We start from the raw sequence: 11,669 nt of genomic DNA on the forward strand, positions 1-11,669 counted from the left end.
ATCATATGGTCGATCATTCGTCACTAAGTCACCGGCAGGCCAAGCATTTGATCGGACAATCCACTCCGACCCCTACTCAAACATCCCCAACTCCAAAACACTCCCGAGCCCCCACGGGCTTAGAGCTGCTAAAATAATGCTCTTTTTTTTTTTTTTTTGGGGGGGAGGGGGAGGGGGGAGCGGGATGAGCATAATAGGAAAACAGCTGAATGCAAGGACTGAGTACTATTTAATAGTGAATCACGTTCACTATTGGCGTGGCTATCCATTCAGAAATTTTAACAAAGGGTTTTTATTGTCCCTAGGCAAACATTTGATAAAGTGTTAATAAATGCGTGTAAACACCAATTACTTCTCTTTTTGGACATTTGAATCAAATTAAAGGAAGCGATTTTCGTAATTAGCACTTCTTTTTCCGGTGGGACAGCACATAAGCAAATAGTACCTTAACCAAGCTACTTTCATGGAGGGAACAAAACGATGGTCGTGTTTTTTCTGGTTAATTGGCAGTGAAGAGCTGTCGTATTCATGTCGCTAAGAGATTGAATTTACCATCAAGATAAATGGGTTGAAGCGTGGGGCATGACAATGCGATCTTGTCTAATTAAAAATTGAGTCTTTTGGAAGTATTTTCCATTGTCCATTTTTGTAAAAGTGAATGAAATTTTGTTTCAAAGGCCTAGGTGGGGTAGGGTAGGGTAGGTTTCGATATTTTTCTTGATAAACGGAGTTCTCTTCGTTATTGTTCGCTTTGATCATTCAAAATAGCAAATACAAACTGACTTAAATAGATCAATCAACGTCATTCATTCGTTTATGCAATGTTAAAAAAGAAAGTTAAATTTCTTTTCTTGGTTTTATGTTTGTAACGCGTCTTCATTTTCTTTGATACTTCTGGATGCTAAAGAAGATAGGTAATGATAGTATAAGAATCAAACTAGTTCTTCTACAAAATCAAATATGACTATGACATAAGTTGACTGAAGCAAACAGCTTTGCACATATTTATATCCTGAGCAAATATCAAACAAGCGACCAATTGTTATCACAAATTGGTTCAGAAAATATAAATGCTTAAATTACAAACCATTCTAGTTTTATTACTACAAAAAAGTAATAATTATAGCTCTTTCTAAGACCTAGAGTGTGCGCGTTTTTCTTCATTTCCTTTTTTTTTTGGAAACGGGAAATTTAGGTAGAATAAACAGTGAGCAGGGGGACTGGCACAAAACACTTCCGATACTGAATAAACGGAAGTGATTCGTATATATATATAATGCCAGCTCGTTTCGCCTCGGCCTACGATCAACCATCGGAGACTAACGCAGCGACGAACAAGGTACGATGAAGGACTTGTGGTTTTTCTTGGATTCCTCTTTTAAGAGCATCTTTAAATGCGTAGTATCGAAATCTGTTCTTAAAGAAAAAAATGTCCTATGTTTTTTTTTCAGATTATTGATTTCATACATTGAATTTACGTCTTTTTTACGCTACCCCGAGTAACTAGAAAGGCGCGAACTTTGTTAAGAATGACGCGCGTTTAACTGTAAATAAAATTCAAACGTATTTTTGCCAACTTGAGCGTTGTCTTTGCCTCGCAAATCAATTTCCACGATGGATTTGCCTTTGCTAACAGGCAATGCGCCTAACGTGTACAGAAAAGCATACTTTGCATTGCATTGCTTGATACATTAGCTTTTTTATTCTCTTCTCTGATTTCCAGGAAGGACAACATGAGGCTTTTAATAGCTACCGCTCTCGTTTGCTACGTCAGCTTCACGCAAGGTATTTATGTCATTTATGGAAAATGATAAGAGTTTTAAAACAGCCCTCCCAGTGCCAGGCCAAGTGATCGTCGTACTGTATTTTCTTTATTTTCAAAACTGTGCAATAACGTTAAAACTCCAGATTTAAAATATCTGTTGTTGTTGATCTTGTTGTTGTTGTTTTTGTGCTATCATATATTTTCTTTAAAGAGTGGCTATCCGCTCGGTAAATTACTATTGGAAATAAGTGTTATAATGTACTTTACTTAGTAATTGTTTATTGCTGTCATAAGTAAACTTTATCTTCAAACACTGCTGTGCATGATTTTACCAAGAAACTTATAGCAGGAGACTCGAAAACGTTATGATAGGTAAAATGCTAAGCCCTGATGTAAATATTTCTTTTATATATTGTAATGATGCCTTTCTTATCCATATATATATAATGATAACTTTACTCCTTGTATCTTGATAGAGGAATCGGGTAATTCAATTTACTTTAAAAGGATTGCCAGTATATCATTCCTAAATACCTATATTACCCTTTTAAAAAGCCAGCGCCTTTATATATTACAAATATCTTTTCTACGTGAGTTGTCGAAAACATCATATTTTAATTTATTTTTGGGTGTTTTCGGCAAATCGATATTATTTCAGTATTTTGCATTATACACCTGTGACGACTGTTCAAACCGAAACACGATCGCAGAAGTTGAAGCGTGAAAGGGAATACCGAAAACGTAAAAAAACAGCCGTTGTAAAAAAAAATGGCCAGCAAGTTATTTGAAAACAGCTATCGTAGTTCAGTGCTACCTCTTGATGCGTGTGTGAGATTGTGGTTGGTTTACCGACCTTGACGATTCAGTGAAAAGTGCTACTCCGAATTAAAACCCGGCTGTGCCGCGGTTGTATTTTTGGTCCCCGACTTTTTTTTTATCCCAGTCGTATGCCCTTGATTTTTTGCTCTCACCATTGCCTCTTTTAGTCATATTGAGGCACGCATTTGACGTTTATCAAAAAAGGATTATCAGTTATGTAGTGTGAACTCTCGCGGTAACTCGGTTGCTCGAGTCATCGAAACCATAAAGGGTTAACTGTATACTCGAACTGGGGGTTTGGGAAACGAGTTATCACAGCATAGTAAATTGTCAGCCATATTTTTCACCAACAGCTAACGAATCGTCGGCTATTTTCAGTTTTTTTCTTTCTCGTTTATGTATATATAAAACAGCAATTTAAAAAGTTCATAAGACTAAATTATTTACAAAATTAAAATGAAAAATGGAAAAGGAAATATAAAAGAAAACTAAAACGCATACTTTTTAATACATTTTCCTTCTTCTTTTTCAATAATTAAAATTTCTTAGCAACCATTTTGATATACTGACTAATTATGACAAAGGAAATATTCAAAAATTGGGATAAGATAGGAACCGGAATGAAACTCTTAAAACTGTCATGGATATGACCGCGTGTAAACATACTATTGCCACAGACGGAAATTACACATAAGAGCAAAAGCAACAAATAAATGCGCTACTTTGCACTTGATATCCACAGATGACAAATTTACGCCTAGTTACATTGATTGAAGTGCCGTGGTGAAAGAATATGGCACTGTACGCGATGTTGGTGCCCAGTTTTCCATATCTAAATTCAATTCACATAGATATTAAAATGATCCCGTTTCCGTTTCAAAAAAAGGAAACATAGAATCGGGTGCACATGAGCTATAGATTGTTCTACAATAATTCATTTTCTGCTTTATTATCAACTACCACATTAAAATATATAAAATCTGGCGTGAGAACAATGTCCAAATTGTACTCCCGCTAGAGGTACACAAAAAATAAAATTGCTTTAAATGTGTGTATTTTCTAGTTAAAACGGAAATCGCCTCGCAAAACGCCTCGAAAATCGCCTCGCAAAACGCCTCGAAAATAGCATCGCAACAAACGCACCGAAAAACGCCTCGCGAAAAGCTGTGTTACGCGATTGGGCACCAACTCTGTGCACAGGGTCATGTGTCGTAAGAAGGAGGTTTACACGACAGTAAAACTCGTATGTCGTATAACTTCCGTCATATCGCAATGGAATCGGCTGTGGAAAGGTTAAGAAAGTTGGGTAACTTTTAGATTCAAATTTTTTAATTCAATCTCTGCGAGACAGCTTTTCTTTTCTTTTCTTTTCTTTTCTTTTCTTTTCTTTTCTTTTCTTTTTACTTTTCTTTGATCTTTTTCATTTGGCGTGCTCGCCCGATTAATATATATTTTTTTACACCTCATCCAAATATGGATAATTTAAATATATGCTTATATGAAGAAAAAGAGGAACCAAGAATACCAATTTTCGTGATATGCTATAAACGAGGAACTGTTACAAATTTTATTCTCTCGATTTATAAAAGAAGCCATCAGTCTTGCATATAGATTTTGCCGGGCTTTTTAAGTTTGAGTGCGGTGTCGTTTAACTCTCGTTTTTTCTCCTGCTTATTGTTTCACTGTTTTCTGCCTCTACTGTGTAAGTGGGATTCCAATGTATTATAGCGGCATTAACTATATATAAATAAAAATATTGTTAATATGCAGCCGCTTGAAAGCCTGTGATAATCTATTAAGATGTTAGAGCCATTCTTCAAGATGGCGGCCAGCAAAACATCGTCAACACAAACTCCTGCAAATTTTCGAATTACACAGTCCTAAGGTAATTAAATGGAAAATATGAATGCGGCGGTTTTTCCAGATAAAGTATAAATCTCCTAATAAGGAATTAACTGAGCGAGAGAGGAAGCTTTATATATGTTCCCGTTCTCTTTCCTTATTGCAGCATTCATCCCCAAGCCCCACGTGACCTGCTCTCGGAAGTGGGTCAAGGTAGGCTGTTTCCATGACTCCCTCAGTCCCAGGCCCTTCCCGTACGAGCTCCTCAACGACCGTGACGTGTACAGCAAAAATAACGATGGCCATCTACTCGACTGGCACAAATGGGAACAGTCAATGCACAGGTGGGTAAAGTCATCACCAGCATCAGTGTAAGTTATCGGTTTTGGTTTTTTTTTAATGCGGGCTTCCTGTTGCGAACACAGGAGAAAAATAAGGAGGGAAGGGGGGGGGTAGGGGAGGGGGCAAAGAATAGGTACCAGTCTCCGGCGTTAGCGCAGGAATCCCGAATCTAATAAAGGCAAGTTCAGCAACAAAACAAGCCATTAAAGAGTAGGTTGGGTGGGGGGGGGGGGGGGGGGGGGGCTACGGTTTTGTAATCATTCATATTATTGCCTCGCTGTCGTTCACGAATTCCACAGGACCCCCATTGCCTAGAAAACTACCCATTCCATTTGCACTTATAATTGAATTCGTTTATGCCTTCCCCACATAGCTTCCATAGAACGAGAGCTGCTTTAACCCGCGCTTTGTTTACTGAGCATGGATACAAAACAAGACAGTGTTTGAATCATAATGGCGATGGGCTGTTATCCCAAAGCCGCTTTATTAATAAAATTTGTCAAAATATATAATTTGCTCTGATAAATCTAAAAATTGCCCAGTAAAGGTGAGGGCAAACAATGCCAAATGCATGGTGGGTGATTACCCACAATGCAGCCGCACCCAAGGGGAAAAAAAGCACTCGAGAACGATAGCACATATAAGCTACAATCATACCTTCGCATAGTGTTGATACTTAAAACAAAAACAAAATGCTTTGTCAGTTATCCAATCACAACACAACAAGGACACAGCCCATGCAAATGTTTCCTGTATTGTGACAGGAGAAAAGCAAATGCAAATTTGATAAAGGTGGCAGACTTTCGCCCTTATAAACAAGCTATTAACAAAGCAATTGTACCGCAAAGACACCGCCCATGCAAGTGATTGCCAGTACTATGCAAGAAAAGAGAACAATTTAAGTTAAATGGATTTAAGCAAACTGCTACCCTTGTAAGCAGTTGCCTTGTCTGGATTGTAGCTGTACTAAACTCAAGGATGTGCAAGAAATACACTACTATGCAAGTTGCTACATATGAGATGTACTGCACACATTCAATCTACCGCCCTTGCAAGTAGTGGATTGTATACAGTATACCATCATATGCCTTCGAGAACCAATGGATTCCCCAGCAATCGGCCGGTTCTAAAAGGCAAAAAATTGTACTAATTCACAAGGCTATTGACCCGTATGTACTTCTGAAAGGCATTAGATTTCCAGCGTCCCATAATCCTGATCTGTGCATCAGATAACCCTTGCGCTGCTGCATGAGATGCAGCTCCAATCCGAAAGCTGTGCCCTTTATAAAATGATGGATTAAGACCTGAATGTCTTATAGCAAGTGACAGCAAGTTAGTGAATTTATCTCTAGTAACAGCATTACCAAAACTGTCCAAAAATAGGGGGCCAGCATGTGTACCCCTCAAAACTAAGAACTGCAGCAGTAAATTAACTGGGCAAGGGCTGATTGTAGCTGTGTTTAAAATTATGGAACGTCAGTTTCAGAGCTTTAACCACACCGGTCTCCTCTTTGAGTTGGGATAGTTGAAAAATTGTTAACAGACTTCCTGTATTCTGAGTGTGGCTGGATTGAGTCATTTCCCCAACTCGTAAGAAAGCATAAAAGGCAAAACAGCACATTGATTGAAAAAGACATGATTCAAATTTCGTGGAACAAATAACAGGAGCTGCTGTAACCAAACGTTGTAGTATTGGCAAGGTGATGGGGAGCCGAGTATCGAGTTTAAAACCAATTTTGCTATAGTCTTTGAGTATCTGGATCACATAAAAAACCTTAGTTGGACCAGGAAGATTGGATAAACGATGTGAATAGCCCAGCGCAGAAACATAAGTGTGAACAGTTGAAGGGGCATAGTGATGATCGAATAAGTATGCAATAAAAAGAGCTACCATACTTGGCGATATGGGCAGCTGTACAACACAATTCTGGAAGGTAGCGCTGAGGAACTGGTTAAATAAACGCCAAGCCCGTCTATAGGTAGGGATGGATGAGTGTTTCAACTATAGGCCCAAATGTTGTGGCAACAGAGACAACGGAATTTCCGTCGGGTTGGAATGCATGGTTGCTGGGGCCTTGTCTTTGAAAACCTGAAGCTGAAGACGAGATAAAGAGTCTGCTAAAATGTTATGCACACCTGGTATATGCTTTGTATGAAAAGAATATTATGTTTGAAACAAAAGGCGACCAAGTGGCGGACAAATAACATTAGAGATTTATCCCGGCAGCTCTGTTTATTGATCACGTAAACCAATGCTTCGTTATCAGTAAAAAATAAAATGCACTGGTTGGTCATTCTATGCCCCCATAAATGTACACTAAGGACAATGGGATAGAATTCCAGAATAGCAATATTCTTTCCTACCCATGTATCGGGCCATTGCCCATAGCACCATTCGTCACCAAGGATCCGTTAAAGTTAAGTGTCTCATCAGGTAGTGGGGGCCGGCAGCCCTCAATTTGTCTAGAGCCCACTACTCGGCCTAATCGGAATCTGACTATGGATATGTGGGTATCAGCCTTCAGAATTTTTGTGGCGGTTTATACCCAGAAATATCCCAATGAGGCCCCAGCCCTCATGAAATATGGGAAAACGATCCATGATTTGGCTAATCGTGGCCACAATTGGCCTTATTATGATGAAACATTCCGTACGCTGCGCCAGGTAAACCCCTCCCTGTTCCCATGGGCCAATATCCATTCCGAATTGTGGCTTCGGTTACATGTTTTGGTAACTAAACCTGCCAGTACCGGAAGAATTCCAAACAAATCACACCAGGCTATCCCAAAAGGTTTCTGTTACCGTTTCCACAGTGGCAAGGCATGTTCGGGTTGCGACTTCAAGCATGCATGTTATCTCTGCAGTGCTGGTAGCCACCCTGCCACTAAATGTTTTCGTCCCCAACGGCAACATCCAGGAGGATAATCTGAACATGCCAGGCCCCAATCTCCCAACCCCGGTAAAAAGTGAACGTTTTTTCCATTTACTTTCTGGGCATGAACCAGCCATTTTTGCTTATCTGTCTAAGGGTTTCAATCTCTGTTGGGGGTTGTACCTAATAAAACACCCGGTGAATTTAGGCTTATACATCATCTTTCTTTCCCTAAAGGGATTTCTATCAATGATGGCATAAAATCTTTAACGGATCCTTCGGCGACTGGCAGCAAATGACACCGTGCACGAGTGTTTCCCTAGCCTAGTGCTAATAGATAGGGGTCAATGCAATGTACAGGAGTCACGTGTGGACAGTTGTTATATAACAATAACACAGGGTCCCCATCAATGAATTATACTGCACAGGGTTCCCATCATAATATTATAGCATTAATATGAATAACCCGTGGGAAAGCATAAAAAGTCTATTCGCAAGCAAATATTTTCTTTCTTTTTGTCGTTGTCTTTAGCCTTGCCTGTCGATGCGCCGAGAAGGCCCGCGCCCGCGGATACCGGATGTTTGGTCTGCAGTTTTACGGTGAATGCTGGTCTGGGCCGAGTGCCGCGCTTAGATACAGCAAGGACGGGCCTTCAGACCACTGCTTCCAGCAGTTAACCGCCCCCTACGGATGCGTGAAGAGCGATCCATTAAGCGAATGCGTCGGAGGCAAAGAAACTAACTATGTCTACATGCTGACCGACAACAGTGAGTTTATCTATTTTGAAATTATATACTACCTACGGGAGCTCAAATTCAAGCAGTTATTAAACTTAGCAAATCACATTTCAATCATGTAGTCATGAATGTTTAATGAGAATTAGCCGCCATTTTTAATGATGTCCAGAAAAAAAATAGCCATTATGCCGGACGATAGGCTAGGTACATTTTTTGGAGGATTTCATCTGAGGTGTTTAAAGTACACTTGTAGTTTGCTAGATCTCAAGACGTTCCCATCATGGTTGGGTTAGTCATACTCGAATTTTGAAAATGTGTTCGGCGGTACTTATTTTTTCAGCTCCCGAGCCTCAGAGTCCCGACATCGATGGTGGATACACCAAGTGGTCGGACTGGTCAGTGTGCAGCAAGACATGCGGCCTCGGAGAAAAGAGTCGCGAGCGAACATGCACAAACCCCACCCCCAAGGGAAACGGTCGCCCCTGCAACCCACGCTTGGGCGAACCCATTGAGTCTGCGCAATGTCACTTGGCCAACTGTCCATGTGAGTTCATTTAAAACAATTTTGTATATAAAAAGAAAGGTAAAAAGAATGGTACTGCGCATGTCTGAAGTCAGTGCTTATTTGTAGGCTTTTAATTGTCTACAAACAGTTGAACTTTAAACTCTCAATGCCTTGTAAAAAAATACGCAATATCTGATTGGTAACTATGTTTATTGGGATAGATACGGACTGTTTTTTGTGTGAGTTAGTGTATGTAATCTCAGATTAACTGGGAACCACGTTCCAGCGTCCCCAGCGGTTCCTGTTTTACACTATTGAAGTCTGATGTGAAACGTTAACAAATTGCCGATTGATTTACAGCCTCCAAATTTTAGAAGAAGAGTTTTGCAATTTTGGGATACCGCAAGTATATCGCAAGGGAAAATAGCACTATTCAAATAAAACTATCCTTTTTTAGCAAAATGCACGCGCGCACTGGATGTCGGTATCGTCGTGGATTCCTCGGCTTCCGTTCGTCGTGAAAACTTCGCCAAGGTCAAGACCTTCCTTGCTGACCTTGTTAGCAAGCTCGAGATTGGAGCCGCCAAGACTCACGTGGGATTGGTGCGCTATAGTCACGTGGCTAACAAACTCTGGGATTTCAACGGTGCAGAGAACAAAGACCTGAATGCTCTGTTAGACGTAAGTACTTTGTGGATTCTACGAGAATCTAACGTCTCTACTTTAGGTGTTCAAGAGGGGCCACATGCATCTTAAGCCCCCCCGTCCCCTTGCATCTCCTTCCATCCCCAACCCCACCCCCCTTGCTCCTCTCCATCCCTGTATAATATTGTACATATGGTTCTAAAGGGACTGATGTCGCCCTTGAAGTGTCCACGGTTCGCTCGCCTCCTAAGCCCTCTACCACTTTATCTTACGCCTCGAGACAGGTGCGTACCAAGGATTGGCTGAGGGGGTGTGCGCAGTCTTTTGTATCGTATGGTAAAAGCATAGTTTTTGAAGATTCCTTTTCTTATATGACCAAGTATTTTGGCCGCCAAAAAGGTGAGAGTTTGCGCCCAACTCCCCCTCCCTCCCCCTTGTGTACGCAACTGCGGAAATCGAACTCATTTTGTTGCGTGTGTTTTTTAGTCTATCTACAAGATCGAGTTCAAGCCCGGCGGAACACGAACTGATGTCGCCCTTGAAGTGGCCAACAGTGAACTTTTCAGCCAGGAGGGTGGAGTGAGGAGCAGCGTCCCGCATGTACTGCTGGTAATCACTGACGGCAAGACCAGTCAAAATAGCAAGCCATACAGCCAAGTCCTAAAACCCCTTCAGGTAATCTCGGTGAATATAAACACATTGTAGAAACATGGAAAACAATGGTGGGCTTGGAGAGATGGGGCGACGGCTTTCCGACCACTTTGTGCCCGATTACTTGACTTCCAATTAGCCAAATACAAACTTTTACAAAACGATTATCGACCGACAGACGGCTGACTGGACGTCTATCTCGATCCATAGAGTGGCGTAGCCAGGATGTTTAAAAGGAGGGGTCCCAAAAGGCTCTTTCAAGGCATTTTCTCCTGTATTTTAGATAAAGTCTCATACATTTACTGTATTTTTGGCTGCTAGAAGGCGGGGCCCGGGCCCCCTCGGTCACGCCTCTGGCTACGCCTCTGCCATGGACGGCATAATGGTTGTCACCTCGACCAATAAATGAACACACTACTGGTTGTCACCTCGAAAAATAAATGAACACACTACTGACTGTCTAAACCGACTGACTGAGCTGACTTTCAAAAAAAAAAAACGAAACGATTTTTTTCTTTTTTTTCAATGAAACAAAAATATTTTTCTCTATTTCTGTGATAAAACTTTTGATCTTCACTCGGGATATTGTAGTTATACTCCACAGCCTATAAAAGAATTTAGAGGGGGGGGGCAGAGACATTAAGAAAATATTGGGGGTACAGCCACAAACCCACTTTCGCAGTCACACTTTTGTTATTGTTTTTATTACTCCTTATTGGATAACAGATCACATCTGAAGTTTTACACTTCACATAAAATTATATCGAAAATGTTAAAATCGTTAAATGATAAATCAGAAGATAAGATTCTTTGTCCAAACGGTATTTTCCTATTTATGTGGCCTCTGAGCCCTCAACCTGCGGCTGACATAAGCCCTTTAAATCTGTCATAGGACAAAGGCATCAAGATTGTTGCAGTTGGTGTCGGATACTCCATCGGCGAAGACGAACTCAAGATCATCGCTCTTCAACACGACGACAATGTCTTCAAAATTGACTCATTCGATGACCTCGTAAAGCGGCTAAACTCTATCATGCAAGCCTTCTGTATGGCCAGATTCTAAGCAGATGTTTGATATGTGGTTTAACATACTATTTTTGTGCTACTGATGTTAATTTAGAATGCGGGTAACACCAGGTGTCCGTTATAAGTTAGGACCTTGTGTCCGGTGTCCGGTAGGCTTAGGCCTTGTGTCTGATAGATTGGGCTTTAAGGATGGTATCAGAATTGTAGTAATTTTAGTTAAAAAGATGATTAAACGATTCTCCGCAATTCTTGCTTGATGATTTGTTGTTTATTGTGGTGGGAGAAGCTCAGCCAATGGTTTGATACTCCCTTAAAAAAATATAACAAATTTTGAAAGCAAGACACAAATACCAGTCACTTAACGCTAAATCCCCCTGATTTTTACTAACTCTTTACCCAGACCAAGTTTACACGTCAACCAATAAATGTAATAATGCTCATAAAAATAATATTAACCAATAAAT

General features: G+C 40.5%; 1 protein-coding gene across 1 annotated transcript; it reads left to right on the forward strand.

The window, feature by feature from the left end:
- Window positions 1-1,200: 1,200 nt before the first annotated feature.
- LOC116602254 (cartilage matrix protein) lies at window positions 1,201-11,451 on the forward strand. Its single transcript, XM_032363582.2, has 8 exons — window positions 1,201-1,339; window positions 1,724-1,785; window positions 4,593-4,770; window positions 8,173-8,408; window positions 8,719-8,922; window positions 9,341-9,564; window positions 10,015-10,203; window positions 11,072-11,451. Exons 2-8 carry the CDS (start codon window positions 1,734-1,736, stop codon window positions 11,240-11,242), a joined length of 1,254 nt encoding a protein of 417 aa, XP_032219473.1. The 5' UTR covers window positions 1,201-1,339; window positions 1,724-1,733; the 3' UTR covers window positions 11,243-11,451.
- Window positions 11,452-11,669: the final 218 nt, after the last annotated feature.

The sequence above is a fragment of the Nematostella vectensis genome, chromosome 14, assembly GCF_932526225.1.
Source record: "Nematostella vectensis chromosome 14, jaNemVect1.1, whole genome shotgun sequence".
Taxonomy (NCBI): domain Eukaryota; kingdom Metazoa; phylum Cnidaria; class Anthozoa; order Actiniaria; family Edwardsiidae; genus Nematostella; species Nematostella vectensis.